The sequence below is a fragment of the Achroia grisella genome, unplaced genomic scaffold (assembly GCF_030625045.1).
Source record: "Achroia grisella isolate CSIRO2021 unplaced genomic scaffold, CSIRO_AGI_Agris_v1 utg308, whole genome shotgun sequence".
NCBI lineage: Eukaryota > Metazoa > Arthropoda > Insecta > Lepidoptera > Pyralidae > Achroia > Achroia grisella.
The window spans coordinates 2085676-2104217 of NW_026712791.1; the positions used below are offsets into that span (position 1 = coordinate 2085676).

At 31.0% G+C, this 18542-nt stretch overlaps 1 protein-coding gene across 5 annotated transcripts in view; it reads left to right on the top strand.

Annotated features, from left to right (window-relative positions):
• Positions 1 to 18542, top strand: part of LOC131843471 (phosphatidate phosphatase LPIN2) — a 32748-nt gene that overhangs the window by 1392 nt on the left and 12814 nt on the right. For 4 of the 5 annotated variants that reach the window (XR_009357554.1, XM_059192122.1, XM_059192124.1 and 1 more), the window contains exons 1-2: positions 8495 to 8687; positions 15020 to 15375. Coding sequence is in view for 4 of the 5 variants with exons in the window: in XM_059192122.1 (XP_059048105.1) it covers positions 15187 to 15375 (189 nt within the window). In the remaining variant the exon portion in view is untranslated. Of the gene's footprint in view, positions 1 to 8494; positions 8688 to 15019; positions 15376 to 18542 lie in introns of those variants that run through there. The other variant, XM_059192123.1, reaches the window with a different exon arrangement.

The window sequence follows — 18542 nt, forward strand, 5'->3', positions numbered from 1 at the left end:
AAAAATACACAAATCCATGATAGTCTATTTTCTGTTGACATTTATTTGCCTATTCTAAATACTGTTGTAGGTTGGACTCCATTTTCTGCAATTGGCCTCTCATTTGGGCCATTGTGTGTGTATTCCATTTACTGTTTTATTATCTAACTTCGATTTGCAATTAAAGATACTCAACCAGAATCTTCTTTTGTAGATGATATTGGAATGGTCATCTTGCCTGTACTAATGGTACATGGGTACTGAAAACAGGTCAAGTCAAATGTGACAAATTTAAAAGAAATGAATGACAGTAGTTTCTAGGGCAAACAGAATTAATGTAAATTTGACAGAGTTATTCATACATCGCAACCATAGAGTGGATATCTATGGTTACTTTATCTCCAGTATCTAACAAGAAGTATACATAGTGTGGTTGTAGCTGAAGCTGAAACTTATTATTTTTTTAACATGAAATATTTTCCAAAGATAGAGATAAAACAAGTGAATAGCACCTACTGGTGGTAGGGCAGGTGGTTTGTGGGGGATATTTATCCTTTAAAAAGAACTTGATGTACCTCCAAGCTACTATTGCTGGAGATTCGGAATTACATTAACATCCTGCTAAGACTCTAGTGACATTTGCCAGCACTGCAGGTGCATAGGGCAATCTGATGTCGATTAGGGCGATTAAAGATTACAAAGATAAATGTCAAAGACATGTTCCAGTAAGAATATATTTTTTTTAAAGAAAAACCATTAACTAAGAAATATGGGATAAAACGTAAACTCTTTCAAATAAAAATACTTTTATTCAAATTATTATCAATGGCGGTTATGAAGTAAAACATTACACAAACATTAAAAATACAGTTCGTTTTTCAAGTCGGTTAAAAAGTAATTAATGTTGGAAAACAAGCATTATGACTCATTATCGCCTTAACAATTGTTATTGTTGCGAATAATTAATTCTAATACACATTCTAGATTCCAGATCTCCAAACTTGATGGAGCACCCCACAAACAGGTTCAGGATCTTGTATATTCTTTCCTGCTCTTTTAGCTTCGATCGGCGTAGTTTGTTGTTAGTTCTTGGAAACCAATCTTAAGAGGACTATTACAAAATGATGCCGCTCAACTTTAGGTTTAATCGCATGGATTTACGCACACATACAGTAATACACGCACACAGACGCAAATAACCGTGTAGCTCAATCGGTGTGGATTTAGTATGAACCATTTTGATCCTTGTAATATTTTAATTAATAATGTGATATGTTTCTACTTAACTAAGTAACATAAACTACTTATAGTATTTTTTTAAATAAAGTGATTTATCTTAATTATCAAAGTGCTAATAATGACCATATTTTTTTATTATATTATTCCTAGAGGGTTGATGTCAGGATGCTGGCCGATTGTACAACTAAAAGCCAAAACCTTAAGTAATATGAATAACAAATAATTGGGACAGGAAGACGAAATTATTATAACATAAATTTACTAATTAATTCTTCTTACGTATTAATTCAGTTTATTTATTAATAGATACAATATAATTTATTATAAGAGTCGGATACATTATTGCCATATTCACTTGTTCTAAATATTATACTTAGCAAATAATTATTTTATTTATATATAATAGTTGTGTTTTCAAGGCTTTGTTTTGATTTAAAGGTCCCATCCTTATATGTATATTAGGTGTGTCTGCGACTTCGTCAGCGTGGTATAATGAAATTGACCAAATAAAGGAAATATATTTAGATTATATCCTAAAAAAGTTTATTTGTTTCACTTAAACAATGACGATACTTTTATACAACCTTTCATCTCCGCGCTTTTAATCCCCTACAATACTTTTTTCGCACTATAAAGTAGTCTATGACCTTTCTCAGGGTATACTATCTGTGTATATGTATATCTATCTATATAGACTACCTGTGTATATATATGGTAGTGAATTTACAAGGTACAGGGGAATAACACCCGAGTTTTCAGGAATGGCAACGCATGAGGGAAACAATGTGCTGATATGAACATGTCAGGTACTGCTCATGTATATAGGCGACGGTTACCCCTTTCCATCAGGAGAGCCGTCAGCTTGTTTGCCATTCTAAGTTGTAAAAAAAAGCTTCAACTGCTATCATTGCTGTTCCTGTATCATTGACGTCGCCGCATGATATTGGCTGATATTGCAGCTTCTCGTTCTTGGTTGGCCGATTCTTGATTCTTGATAAATAATTAATTGTTAATGTCAAACCTTTTTATAAATTATTATAAGACGCCTCATTGATTATATGTAATGAAATCACCATGAGCTATAGAGATTTTGGACAGAACCTTAAAAGACCTTAGAAACACCTCTGCTCTCATTGGCGGGATTACTTTTATACTTTTGCTGGAGATTTCTGAAAGACTCTGTGTCATTAACATCGTCTCCCTTATGGACTTTAATTGAAAGTTTAAAACTACTGACAAATTTGAGAGCTCATTTTTATGGAAGCACAGATAGTGATTTCCCACACTAAATGCTCAAACTTGAGGAAGGAATTTCTCAAAAGCATGATCCAGTCATGAAATTTAAGCCCGCCGAACATGTGCAATGGCGTCCCATTGGATATATTGCTTATTAAGAATTGAAAGACAATTTAATTGTAGACCATTATAACCGGTACGTTAGCTGGGCAACCAGCTTATATACCAAGAATACCGATGATTCCAACTGATCTGCCAATACCATTTTAACGGCTTCAATTTCCAGTTAAAATATCATCTACACATGTAATAGATCTATGTATGTTTTAATCTTAAAAAACTACGCAGATTTTGATTCGTTGTTATTTAATAGACAGAATAGATAGACTCAAGAGGAAGGTTTATATATAACGTCCCAATACTGTACACGGATCTTTAAACGCGCGATAACCTATATACCCCATATTCACGCGGGCGAAGCCGCGAGCTAAAAGCTAGTCTCTAAATAAAAACATTCATAATGTTGTTGACTTTTCACCCAAACACGCATAATTATTTGACATAACTGTACAGTAATGAAAGTCCAACGAGTATAATAACAGAATAGCTGCAATTTAGAAATATCTGTATTGTGTAAAATAAAATAAAATTGGATAAAATATCTCTAAACATTAAGGAATATAATTTATATATAATTTGGTAATTTATTTACAATCCACATTGCATACTAGTTGATATACACTATATAACACAAGACAAATGTACGTAAAAATAATAATGGTATTTTTATAAACAATAACCCTATTTTAATTTAGAAAAAAAACTACAAAATAAACATAGAGTAAAATTGGTTTACATTTTCTTACATTTTTCTCTCAGATAAGCGTTATTTTAAAAAATACTAAAATGTTCTCTTTTTTAATTTTAACAATTAATTGCCATTAGTGTGACGAAATACCATGCTCTTGTGCTTTTCATAGTCCAGCAGGGTAGGTAGGTTTTATTTGTAGCATAACTGTACTTTTGTCTTGGCATGCTAAAATAAATATTATATATATATATATATTTAACAACAACTTTAAATTAATATTCGTAGAAATAAGTATATATTAGTAAAATTAATTAAATATTACTTAAATTATCAAAATTGTTTAGTCGCTCTATACTAATGTTCACTGACCAATGTCTATCTTAGCGGTGTTGTAAAAAATGGCATAGGTACTACCTCGACGAGCGCTAGCGCAGCACTGAGAATTTACTTTTGGCGCAACGGAATTTATACAACTTTAAATTATTATTATTGTTTATTTTTTTCTTAGAAACTTATATTTTTTTTTCATATTTCTAATTTACAAGTATATTAACTTTATTATTATGTTTTTTTTATGCAAAAATTTCGTAGTATTTATGAGAAAATTAGAAATGATTATGGCAAAGTTTTGTTGAAATTTCGGGTTTAATTATGATCAATTTTTTAGATATTTAAGTTGAAAATGAAAAAAAGGACGATGCTGTCTCAATTTATAAAGTAATTATCAAGTTTTAGTAAAGTTATCATATCAATTTATGTTTGTTTATTAATGAACGACGACCCCAAACTTCTGTCATTTAGCGTTTTTGAATAAACTATTTTAGAAATTAGGAAGACTAACAAAGAGAAAATTAACATTTCAAAGATGTTGTTTTTAAGATTAGATATCTATCTATATAATTCAGGAATCAAAATGTATATCCGACTCTTAATTTCTTAGAACCAGAACCCCAAAGACACTGCTTTTAGGCCAAAAAATGTGAAAGGCCTCTTAAGATAATATTATTACGGCTATCTAGGTTATTTAAAATATCAAGTCCTGTACACTTTAGTTCTAAAATTTGTCAATTCATATAGTCTTTTCATTTATATGTAAATGAGAAAGAATACAGCGCATTTTTTTCACACACTGTGATTACTGAGTTACTTCCAGTAGTAGTGAGAGTATTATTCGCACTTAGCAATTTTTTAATGGATTATAAAATGTTGCATCCATCTGTGTTACCGGTTTACGCTGGTGGTCTTGTTATCATTCTAAGGATTCACTGCGTGGGTCCATCACGTGGCTGGGAGAGAAATTTCGAGCAAATCCTGTGACTTGTGACTCGGGTGTAGTTTTAAGAGGCACCTTCCTTTGCACATCAACACTTCTCTTCATTACTCGTGTATATATAACTCACTCTCATTCTGGCGATCTAATTTTATTCAACAGGTTATGACATATATAGGAGAAATTTTGCTTGTATACCTCTTACATTTATTATCCTGTTATTCTACTTTTATTAATAACTATTTTTTGAAAATTAATTTCTAAGGTAAAAAAAACATAAATGTAATGCAATAAAACTAATTTGTTATTAAGACATTAAATTAGATTTATTGGATGTTTCTTTCCCACGGTACAGTAAGCTCTACAAGTATTACGAGTAACTGTAGAAAAAGGGAATAGGTCCGGTCTGAATGTCAAAATATCCTAAATCTAGAACACTGAGACTGCTTTTCATAAATATGTATTAAAATAGTCTAATCAATTGCAGTGGCTAGGATTGAGTAGGTATGGCTTGGCATTGGTATTTAGAGTAGAGCCTTCTTTTGTAAAGTTAATTTGTAAAAACAAAGGTCATTCCTTTTTGGTATCTCGCAACTGAAAGGTTTACTGCCTCACGGATGAAGAAGAGTACAAATCAACGAGCACTTTCCATACCACCAATAGGTGGCTTGTTAATATCAACTCCCCGCAATTGTAGCAACAGAGTATAAAGACTAGATGTATTTACATGTACCATTAATACCTACCGGTCCGTTTTCACCATTATATATACCAAAACGTGCTAACAACTAGTCACATAAGAAAAGGATTGAAATTGACAAATTTAATTGCCGAGCAGCTTGGTTTGTAAGTAGTGTTTTTTTTTTAGAGTATGATAATGGAATGGTGCACCCGCCTGCGCTTACGGTTTACGCTGGCGGGGTACCAGTGGAGGACGATAAGATGAACATGAAGTCAGATCAGTTAGCCCATCGTGACAAATTCAGCGGAAATTTATCACGATGGTTTCCAGGGAACCACGTGGAGGTCGACCTGATATTGCTAGCAATGGAATCATCAGCCCACATTACTAACAATCCCCTTTCCCCCTGTAACTAGTGTTGCGGTTGAAGGGTGAGTAATATGGCAGTGAAATTGACACTTTTTTTATAGCATAGGGAACAAACTAGTTTCAAGGGTTAGCCATTCCAATTAGGTGAATAAATTATATGTCTTAACAATTTTATAATTGTATAGTTACAAGCCGAGTTAGATGCTGAGACCGACGGTCAAATTGTAATTGCTAAACTGTCAATTTCAATGTGTTTCAACTAAGCAACTGCGTTGACATAATTCGGTGGATACTCACTCCTAACAGGGTAGAAATATGAATACCAGGTGTGTGTCTATGCTATATGACAAGTTACACAGCTACTAAAGTTTATATAATTGTACGTGACTATAGCTGAGTGGTGCTCTTAATCAAGAGTCGTATAATGGTATTATAGGGGAAATAATATTACCCAATATTTTTATATTATTATATCATTAATAAAAATGTTACTAAAATAAATAAAAACAAATCAACAAATCTCGCAATGTTTAGGTTTACATTGTGAGAAAAGGTTTACATACTAGATTGCATTTATGTCCAAAACAATAATGATCTATCTAATTATATTACTGCCTTAGATTATACATTCTGTACAATGTAATTAAAATGCTTTTATCTCAGTTGATAGCTATAAATCTGTCTATCATTTTGTTATGAAAGTTACAGTTCCTTGTTTGTTAATTTATATTACTTGGTATAGAATAATTAGATAGGTGTTTGATTTCTATTGTTATCTGCTCTACGTCTTTATATAAATAAAGTCACTTAGATATTTTGAAAAACATGTTTTTGTTTTTCTTTTGTGTTCATAACACGTTAAAAGATCGAAGGCCAAACAACGATAACGTTTATTTATGCGTACACGCATGCAACTTTCGTAGTGACCGCTTATATATCAATCTAGCGTTTATAGGAATAGCCATATGGTCGAAACTAGGTCGTTAGTGTAGTGTTTTTATATACAAGAGGAAACGTTGCGAGTTTAAATAATACGCAACACGTTATTCTTACTACGCAATCTCGTGTGGTCTTCGTAAATACTACGTCATGACACACCCATTTTAGGACAAACGAAAACAAAACAGATGCCTATCATGCTGTTTGTAATATGATATCAAGGCTAAGTAATTTAATTTTAGGAGTAACTGTATTGATCAAATAGCATATATTCCAAACTACCTACGGTAAATGCCTTCGAAGTAGACCTGTATTTTATATTTAAACAAAAGATAACATTAACTCGAACAACAACAATTTATATATGATTTTATTATAAGATAAATCACAAAGTCTAGATACTATTTTTATTATTTTGCGTGTCGATATAGTCATGTCATATCGACACGCATATCAGCTTGGTCATGGTACTTGGCGTGCAAACGGTTCCTACATGTACTCCATTGGGCACGTACGAGTACATAGTTGTAAACAACTCTTACATTAGGTCCTACTAGTAATATTTTTATTGGCTTTATTTACTGTTTCCTTTGGAGTAAACTCAATATTATTATTTATTTATCCTCTTCAGTTGTTGACAAAGAATGTCAAAATTCCAAATTAAGCAATGATAGAATTTCGACCTATAGATTTTTTTAGCACTCATTTTGGATCTTCATTATAATTTGCGTCTAATTATAGTATAATAATTTGTTGTCAGCCATTTAATATTGGATTTAGAATTGGTAATTAAAACCATTTTTGTTGAAAAGATCTGAGGAGAGGAGTAAAAAATAAAATTGGTACTTGTAAAATTTATAAGAAAAGACACTGCTGCTTCGAAGTAGTTGACTGGAATAATAAAATGTAGTCGGTAGTCAAAGGGGCTATTAACTCTATTTTAGACATGATTTACAAACACGTCTGTTAGTAATGATCTGAATAAATTTCAAAATCAAAATTAATGGACTTTCACTAATACTTACTAGATATCTTTTTGTGAGTGGATTATGAAAAAAAAGTGAAAATGTATAATTATTTTGATTGAAATACATGTGTAATATGTCAAAAACAAAGGGTATAGCAAGGTTTTTTAAATAAATCAAAGGACAACAAACAAACATAGAGACGGTAACTAATTAGTGCCCTGCGTGTAGTACCGCGGCAAACAACTAGTGCAGTCTATGCCTTCTACCATACAACTATCCAATGAGCTATTTGCTTTTTTGCCCGATAAAAATAAATGTAAAAGCCAAGCCAAGGTTTGCAGAAACGAGGTCGCATCAAATTAGACTAAAAATAAAATTTGTGTGAAGATTACAAACAAACGATTCATATTCTACAAATATAATTTTTAGCATTTGAATTTCTTTAGAGTCCGCTAACAAATTATCCCTGTACGACCACATTGTGAATCTCTTACTTCTTAGATTTCTTAGTTCATAAAATGGCCTTATAGAATAGAGACTAACTAAATTAGTACCCTCATACAAAAGTTTATTTTAAATTAATAGGTACTTAAAAATAAGAGAAGAAATTATTAATTTATAATTATTAATAAGATGTAATTTGTGCAATACTGTATTATACGTTAATATAAAAAGAAATATTCGAATTATTATGAATGATACGTTTGCAGTTAGTGTTGAAGGAAACTTTCGCAAGTGGCACGATATCACGCCATACCGCGCGATCGACCCATCGGACAAGCACCACACCAAGCACGTGGTCGAATTACGACAGAACTTACAAGTCTCTATGTATGCGTGTGGCTGGCCAGTCCTTCTGTGCCGATAGCAACTAGTATCAACATCCGTAGTGACGCGACATCATGGTAGCGTCAACATGGTTTAATTGTACTGAAGTGAAGCCGTGTCGTTTTGCTCTTTGTACGCATCACACAGCGCACTTCACTCACAGTATAGTCGTAGAGTCGGCGCTATCTCCACGCGTCGATTTTAGCGAAACGCCTTTTACAGTGACATTACGCGAATAACAGCTGACAAAGAAAATTGTTGACAAAGTCTAACAAAAGCCAATTGTGCCTTGAGATTTAGAGTTGATTAAATGCCAGTGTTAACGGTTTAATAGAACAGTCTTTGGAACTACACTTCTGATCTCAGGTTAGTTTATTATCAGTTTTTGTGCTTCAAATTATACGCTTTCTAGTGTGTTTTCTCAATTTCTGTTTAGAGTTCGGTAGTAATGAGAAATTATAGATAGTATTTCTCTGTTGTTGGTTATACAAAATATTTCCCTGAATTTAGGCACACAGTATAGATTACGTATTCGCTGTAGAGATAATGATATGTGTAATCTGATCTTTTTTCTTGGCATTTAACAGTACTAAATTGGTAATACTGATAACTTAATCAATTAACATATTTTCCTTTTTTATGTTTAAAATATAAAAAATATTGTTACTAAATGTTGTAACTAACGACTATTAAAGAATAATAGGTTATAGTTATACTGTTAACAGTCAATATGAAGGCTATTTTACCATCTCACCTGCATGTAAAGTGAGGATAAAAAAAATTCGTACACTACACTATACCTACAGGCGTCGAAATATCGAATAACATTGAAGAGAACCTTGTTAACTAAAATCGTTATGAGACTAGTTTTTCACTCATTACTTTGTCAATAACAATCAAAGTTACGACACATGTTTTATTTAAAGTTGCAATCTAATCTTAAAAATATTTATCTAGAAACTAGTTATTACTACTAAAAATAACTTGAATAAGAACTGGGAAAAATGGATAAATAATTAGCAAAATATTACGGGACGCATTTTTTTTATATTTAGCATGTTTCATACTCTATCTCCATACTCCTGACTCATGTTATTCAAAAATATTAAAGTATTTTTTTGTTTTTTTCTATTTAATATTTTTAAAATATCTCATGCAATAAAATCTTAATAGGTAGTAGAGACGACACAAAACATCTTTTTAATTATCAAGACAATGGACAGAACACAACTTTCGACTTCTTACAAATACGATGATTATTTATTACTTGTGATGTTAAATAATAAATAATGCAATCACAACCTCATTTGCAATTATTAATTAAGCTTGTTTTTAAAATTTGTTTAATAAAGAAAGTCTTATTAATGTGAAGTATGTAAAAGATATATTCATTTAAACTGAATAAAAATAATAATTATTATTTTTATCGAAAAGAATACAAGATGATTTTCAAACGTCTTGTATATAACAGGTAATAGAAAGATTTCTCAGAGACCAGTAGGTTAAGTTTATACTGAATCCGGTAATACGTCAGCGATGTGTGCATTTAATTATCTGGAAAAAAACTTCAAAGGATTTCTTTCGATGAGTCAGTCCCTATATTGTGAATGATTAATGCAATTACAATTTATTGTTGTTGACAATTTGCTTGAACTTCACCTTTAGCAAGCAAAACAATAAACTTGTTCTACCACAGTCGACTAGGCTTGGAACTGTACCATGCACTAGTTGCCATTTAGATAAAGTTCAACTGCGTATTTAATATACAACTGTACGAATTTGAACAGTAATTCCACTGTAGATTAGAGTTTTATTGGTGGGTCATGTACCTCATACAGCTTTTCAATTGATACGTTGTACGGTAAAAAATAATTAATGATTATTAAAACAGAATTATTGGTATAAGATGGTCAACGATAAATTACTTAGTATATTAACAGAGAGTTTTAAATGTTTCATGCCATATTTTAAAAACTACTTTAAGATACCGACTATCAAGTTTTGATTTATACCTATTTGAAAATATTAAACATAAAATACCGTTTGTGCTGTGACCAAAGAGTTGCACTTAAACCATGTTTTTATATTATATTCTATAATATTGTCGTATAACTTTATAGATCACTGTTGTTGACATGACCTTGTGTAGACACGTGAAGATATTAATTATGTTAGTTGTTATTCTAGAGAATAGTTATCATAAAGTAAATCATTGCAAATGATGGATTTTTAATCAATTTATAAATCTAATCATTCTAAACATTATCTTTTTACGGTTTATATAATATAACATTATAGAGAATATATACTATAGACTAAACTGAATCACTGACTATTTTTTTTTAATTATCCATTTGGAAATTATTTTTAACATACATATTTGGTTACTTTGGTTTATATAACGTTCATTAGTAGTTTTAACTCGACGACGATGAATTTGGTCAATATGTTATCTTTTAGGTAATAGATGTAAATAAGCCTCTGACGTAGTACGATCTATGATGTGTTGTACGTAGAAACAATGCTATGATAAGGCTACATGTTAAAAATAAAAAAGACGAAAATTCAATAAGTTTCGGTTGCCTTTACAACTACATACATACTGTACGTATAGAGAGACCAATTACATGACAATAATAACGTTATATAACTCATATTTTTAATGAGTGTTTAAACTAGAACAAATATTGTATGTAACGCGGGGAACTTCTTCCGTTCCTTACTATACTCATGAAGCTTTATACACATATTATTCATAATTTTGTACACAGTATTACTACGCGACTATAGTCGCAAAGAAGTAATTAAAATAACCCTAGACAATTTACACAGTGTCGTCTAGTCCCAAGTTGAGTAGAATTTGTCTTATGGGTACTAGACATCGGATACAAATATATATATATATATATATATATTAAATACACACATAATATAAAGATAACACTAAGACCTAACAAACAATCATACTCATGAATACAATTGTTCAATATTGTTCATATCGGGCGAAAAATCGTACCCGCGACCATCGGAACTAAGACAGTGTACTCAACCGTTGAGGTCGTAAAATAATAAATTATCACAAAATTTATAAACATCTTACTTTAAAAACAACAAAATATTTTAGGTAATCTCCATGACTTAATATTACTAATTAATTCTTATTCGATATAATTGCACTAAACAATATGTTTTGTCTTGTCGAACTAAACATCTATTATTTGTGTTATTCATTGTTTCGTTGTCAGTTTGCTTTTTAACGGCATAATAATGTATTATCATAATAATGTAGTTAGTAGCCTGGCGTCTTTACGGCAAACGTTTGTAGGTACTTAATCTTCCATGTCAAATCAGTTACCATGCTAACCTTTTTCATGAATGCAATTCTCATTTTCTACTGCTTTCTATATTCCCTAAACAGCATAGAGACATCTTGTATTCCGCATCGATTTTGATCATTTTAGCCTATCAAGTCGATATCACTATGTATTGTTTAATACTTGTTTACTAGATTTTTATATATCCTAGAGTTCGTTCTTTACAACTCAAATTGCGTTCAGCATTTTGTTTGTTTAATTTTTGATATAACCTATATTTCAATTATTAGAGATTTAATAAGTATAATATTTAAAATTCGTAACATAGCAGTGCATGACGGTTTCGACATATTTGACAATAACCCTGAAAGCGTCTGTTCTATAACTTACATTCCGATGTCGAGAATGTTTAAATTGTTCTGATCGAGTCTTAACAAGCATAACTTACATAAATAACGGGCTTGTCAGTTCGTATTACGTCGAACAGCAAAATTGTAGGATATGGCCAGTTTCTGGCAGCCATTTTGAGCATATAGTTTTGATTTAGAAACGCTGTTGGCATGACCCGAGTTCTACCCGGTCGCCGGTTCGCACTGGGATTTGAATACTCTGTATCAATCGTTCCATATTTGATTAATATACGTGGATAGAATACTATTTTAGACTCTATATTTAAACAATAAGCTTAAATATTTATTATGTTTTTATTTTAACTAATCAGATTGTGATCTGTCGAGTATCAGTATCATTACAATATATGTACTACAAATTTCATGCAGAAGAAAAGCTACTAATAGAAATTTTGATCCAGAACTCTACCCGACACCCAATTGGCTCATTTCTTTCAAATATATACAACATATCTTTAAACTATGAATTTTCGTGCCAAAAATTTCGGTCGTTATGAACAAATGTAAGTACATACCTACCGCTTATTGGATTGCCTGCTATTCTTGCGGATTAGTCACCAAGTGTAGGGGGCAGAGTCCTCACTATACATCGCGTCGCCGCGCTGCTTTCGTCATGCACGCACGCTACAACAACGTGCTATGTGGGTAATATTTGTTCTGTATACAAAAACGACTAATTATAACATTCAAACACTTCAACATCAATTTTCAGTCCATAGAAACATCAATCAATCCATCCGTATACTAAAACTTTTAACAACACTAATTTGAATATTGCTAACCGAATCTAACCGAACGATACCTACCTTGAAATTACTAAAACTATATATTTTATAATTGAATGTTGGATTGTTGTTGTTGATTTCAACTGTTCAACTGTTTTTAGTTGAAACATATTTTTATTTTACTGAATAGTACTGGTACTTGCTGCAAACTGCGACTTCGTCTGCTTTTTTTAGATATAAGATAGCTTTTGGTAGGTGCTTGTGACAATATATCAATTCACATTGAATTAATATTGGTTAGTTGTGAAAAGGTAACTAGCAGACATATTTTCACATTTGTTAATGAATATACAAACAACATATTAAAATTAGGTTAATAGGCATTTTATTTGTCATTTTATGGCCCATCAAGCTATCAAAGAATAATTGGAATCATTATGTTATTATTCTTATGATATGATATACATAATACATACAATCCCATTACTAATCAACCCTATATTACAAGCATTTAAGCTCGTACGCAATTCAGTTTTACATTTGTGTTTTTATTTTACAATGTCATCGTTAGTCTCATAAATTAACGACTACTAGTTAAATATAATTGCTCATAATATTCATACAACTACTTAGTACATCTGTAGAGGATCGGAATTTTAGCAAGGATACTAAAGGAATTGAGAAAACGAACTTAAAAGGCTCATTCAAGAAGCAGTATGTCGCATACGTGGTACTAACGTCAATAATTTAACATAGTACCTACATATGTCCCTCAATTTATGATAATCTAATGCAAGGCGTGCAAAAAATACTAGTTTAAACCCGGTTTCATTTATGTGAATGTATAACATTAGGCAACATCCTGTGAATGGTGGTCGATAGTGAGTACATTGACCCTATAATTGTGATGCATGCACACGCTTGCAATATCGATCATACAATTTGTGTCGTCTGCATTGCGTTCGTACGCATGCGATTTTTTGATCGACATGTGAATTATTTAAACTTGGCATTGACGATTCATTACGATATCCCCGATATTTTACGGAGTAATCTGATTTTGATGTTTTTTTTTATTAGATAATTAACTTTAAAATCCAAGTGAAAAAAAATGTTCATCAGAAAGACAGAATCTAATAATTCTAATATTTATCACTTCTGCCTAATACTATAATAAGAACATACCCGTATTTTATAAGGATGTCTGTACACAATAGGTATCTAATCAGTTTCTTTTAATTCATAACTTTTTGAAATGTTATATTTAATATAAGTTAATCGATTTAAAGAGATTAAGTTACTCATTAGATAGATATAGTATTACTATATTCAGGTTGAATTCACATTACAGTATGTACATGTAAAATTATATAATACTGGAAAACTGGAATGTCATTGTCTGTGCTGTTCTTCCGAAGATTGTATACACACATTCACATCACACAGTCTCTTTCTAATATTAGCGTAAATTCCATGGGGAACTGCGTTTTCCTCATATTTATTTGCAACCTTTGTTAGTGCGTAAATTAACAACCGGATAACCCGTCTATGATAATTCCGATTAGGCATATAATCGGTAGAATTTAAGTCGATCTCTAGGGTCTCATGAATTTCACGAAACGTAAATAATTCATTGATATAGGATATATATTACAAAAATTAACTTAATTGTTTCTATCAGTTTCAACATTGTGTCTTTCTATTAGTTCTAGTCTATCCATAATACACGTTCTGCTTAGCTTGGAACTAAATGACTCACTGGGAATTGTTCAGAGTTATTATTGTTATTAAAATAATATACGGCAATTCCAAATACAAGTAGGATTCAGATATTATGTTACTGATCCTAACTCAGCCACGACACGGTCTTGTTGATAGATGTTAATAAATTACTTATCTACTTATCTTTAGATTATACTGTACCATGTTTCTTATCTATTTATTATTTAAATTTTCGAATATGTTTAATTCTGGCTATAAGAGTCACTTCTTTAAAGAATTAGTAAGCCGTGGTACATGTTTCTATATCCGGATTCCTAATACAATTGAAATATTTATAATACTGATTAATATTAAGCTGTATGTATGCATTAATATAATTCGGTACATTTTGCACTTACTATACAAAAAATATTAATGGTATTGTAAAACTATAAATCTCCCAAAGTAACTTGCTTCTTTAAGGAAGTAGGTGTTTGATATTATTCATGAAATAACTCATTATTACAGGTATTATTGGTTTGTTGCAGGATATGTGCTGTGTTTATGTGAAGAAGAAGAATTAGTCATCTGAAAATGGGGTAATATGTTATTTGTGTGAGTGATAGAACTAAATTGTTCAATTTAAGCTAAACATTGTGTGGGAAGATATTAGTGGTTTCTTGTTATCAAAAAAGTGATAAAAAGATTACCAGCCATGTCTTCTATGAACTATATTGGGAAGTTCATTGCAAATTTCCGTGAGTTTTATAATGAGATCAACGCAGCGACGCTTACTGGTGCCATTGATGTGGTGGTGGTCGAACAAGCGGATGGTAGTTTCACCTGTTCTCCATTCCACGTCCGTTTCGGAAAGCTGGGTGTGCTACGCTCGAGATTTAAAGTGGTAATTATTTTTTTTAATACACACTGCTACATTTTTTAGAAGAATATGCTGTATTTATTAAAGGTCGTAGTTTTAGAACCAAATAGAAAGATATAGCATGTTTTACGTTCAATTGAGTCTGGATGTAATGCATACAAACTCAACAATTGCTCAACAGTGCATACACATTCAATATATTATATATACCTATATATTTATTACATGCTTTTCAATAATAGACAAATAGTAATTAGTTTCGAAAATCTACTAGAGAGCAGCACGTACAGAAGTGGCCGTTCTATGTCACTTGACATTGGTCATTGGACTCCGTTTCATTCTAATCGTATATCATTTTTTTTCTAAGCTAAGTTTTACCGGAATTACATAAATATGTATTATATGGACTATAATAAATACTTATGGATGTATTCTATGGTGTGAGCTCTACAAACCTTACTAGTCTATCAAAGGTAGAATTTGGAGAGAACTGAAAGCGTTATATATATATTAATTTCAAAGCGTTATATCTATAAGTATAAAATGTATAAAAATTACATTTTATACTTATAGATATAAGATACATTTATATGTAAAAATATTACAGTAAGCGTTTCTACCAAAATTCTATCAAAGCATGTATTAAAAATTATTTTACTGAATACGTGGTACTTGTTTTATCGATCTACAACCCTAAACGACTAGCATAAACTGTACTTATACATCTTTATGTCGCTTGCGAAAACACTATGTATTTTCATGTGTATTGACGTTCACGTACCAACTTAAGAAATAATAGACTTCAAAATCATTTCGTTACACGCAATATTACAACATTCGTCCTTCTTTAATATTACACCTCTAATTAGGTATGCATACAATTAAGACAACTTATTATTTATATATGTACATATATAGTATATGCCAATTTTATGATTAGTATATTTACATTTGATTTATTGTGTCTCTGGTGTGAACAAATCTGGCGATCGATTGTGACAAATTTCGATATATGATCGTGGTGATTTTAGTATACAATTTTGTTTTAAAGCAAGACAATGCTATATAGTATCGTATGTAGTACAGGTTTATAATGTTCCGATTAGTAGGCCACCATTATATGGATGTACTTTGGATAAAATTAGAAAATCCAATAAGTTGTTTCATGTACTATTAAATTACCTTCACGGCTCTTATCCCCAATGAGGTAGCCAGACGTATTATATTCATAAAATATTAAGTAAAAAATAATATCTTTATCTGAGCCACATGTCTGCATGACTATATAATGAGATTTGAGTGCCCCAATATGTAAATAAAAAAAAATTAAGTATCAATGTTTTAAAACATTTTATTAGTGCCGCTCTGAACTATCTTCTATTTTGTAATATTTAATATTTTTATTTGCGTTTGTTATATTAGATTTTTTAATATGTATTTGACATGTCAGTTTCAGTGTTCTTTGTTGTTGCGTCTTCAATAATTATCATATTTAAGCTTATCTTGAACTCATTTAGAATTATTGAATAAATAAAATCAATTAGTATATTTTGTGACGCTAGTAGTGATATTCAGGTCCTATATTAATGTTACTAAACACCAGGTGGGGTTATAAGTAGGTCGTCAGCGTGTGTGCGTTAAAACACTCAGAGCTTTTTTTATGATAAAAGAATTTTATTCAAAAAGCAATATAAAACGATAAGATGTAGGCTATGTCATATTAGAATAACGTACCCATTAAACAACTTTACAAACTAAAGCCATTTTTATACGATAGATTTCAACGACAGCATGCCTAAATATTAATCATGTACAAAGTAAGTACAATAAGTAATACCAACATGGTATTGATGGTATGCACAATTTTTTAACATTATCAAAGAAAGAAAACTACCTTTGTTACGTTAAGGTTACTATTCCCAGTCAGTTCATAGTAATGTTATATTTAAATATAGATTTTTACCATCTATTAACGGACTATAATGTTTGTATGTAAACAAGATACCAACAGTTACAGTCCGTATCTATGAATTTCCATTCTGTATTCTTCTAGTTTATCTACTCTACTAAATAATATTATATCGATAAACTTCATAATTCTACACATACATGCCCGTCGGTTGGAGATTTTTGTAGAATACGATAACAATATTTTTTATCTGATTCTACTATGTACTATTTGGGTTGATTATCTAAAAGTTTACAGGGCAAAGCTTTTAGATAATCAACCCAAATAGGTATCTAGGTCCGCTGTATGCTTTATGATTTCATTTTAAAATGTCATTTTATAAAACTTACAAAATAAAAAAATATTTTAAGATGAAAAAATTATGTTTTGTATATTCATTTACAATTAATTGTAAAGTTTTTGGCCCTAACATATTTTGTATCTATTTGTTGGAGTTTAAATGATTTTTTTAATGGGTTGATTCTTATCAATTATAAAGAAACATTATAAAGAAACTAAAGAAAATGTCATTAATATATTAAGACATTTTAATTATAACACAATATTAAGCTTTGACAGGGAATCAACTGTTACGAGTAAGAAGTAGATGTTATCGTTATTTTGCTTCAATCGTATCTCCCAGGTTAGATGTTATCGGACAACGGAAAAACAGCTGTGATAAGAAGGATATGGGTATCATGCTTCTACATAGTATATAATAACATCCCTACATTATAATAAAACCGACTTTTATGTAATTGAAATGGCGTATAAGTTGACGGTTCATCTGATGGTAAGTGATAACCGTCACCTATACAAATGAACAAAAATACGGACATCAGGTTTTCATGTGTCATCCGTAACACCCATCGACCATTGATATTCTGGAAGACTTAAATCATGTCTGTTTCAGTCTTCCACCGAAACATAGCTTAGAAAGCAAGCTGCTTGAATAGCGGCTGCGGCTGCCACTGCGACTGAAATAGGTCAGATTGAGACCCATGCCTACAAATTTACAAAGCTTGAATTTAAAAAGCAACGTATAATTTTGTAAACGTAAGCTTCTGTAAATTTTGAGGTATTTTGTTATTTTTAAAAACGAAATTATACAATAATATATACGTTATTATTGATGTCACTATCTGCGCCATTATGTCTACAATTTAATTTGAGATAAGCAAAAATATTAAAACTTAAATATCGTAATGTCGTATCAGACAGACACATTGCCAAAAGGCAACGA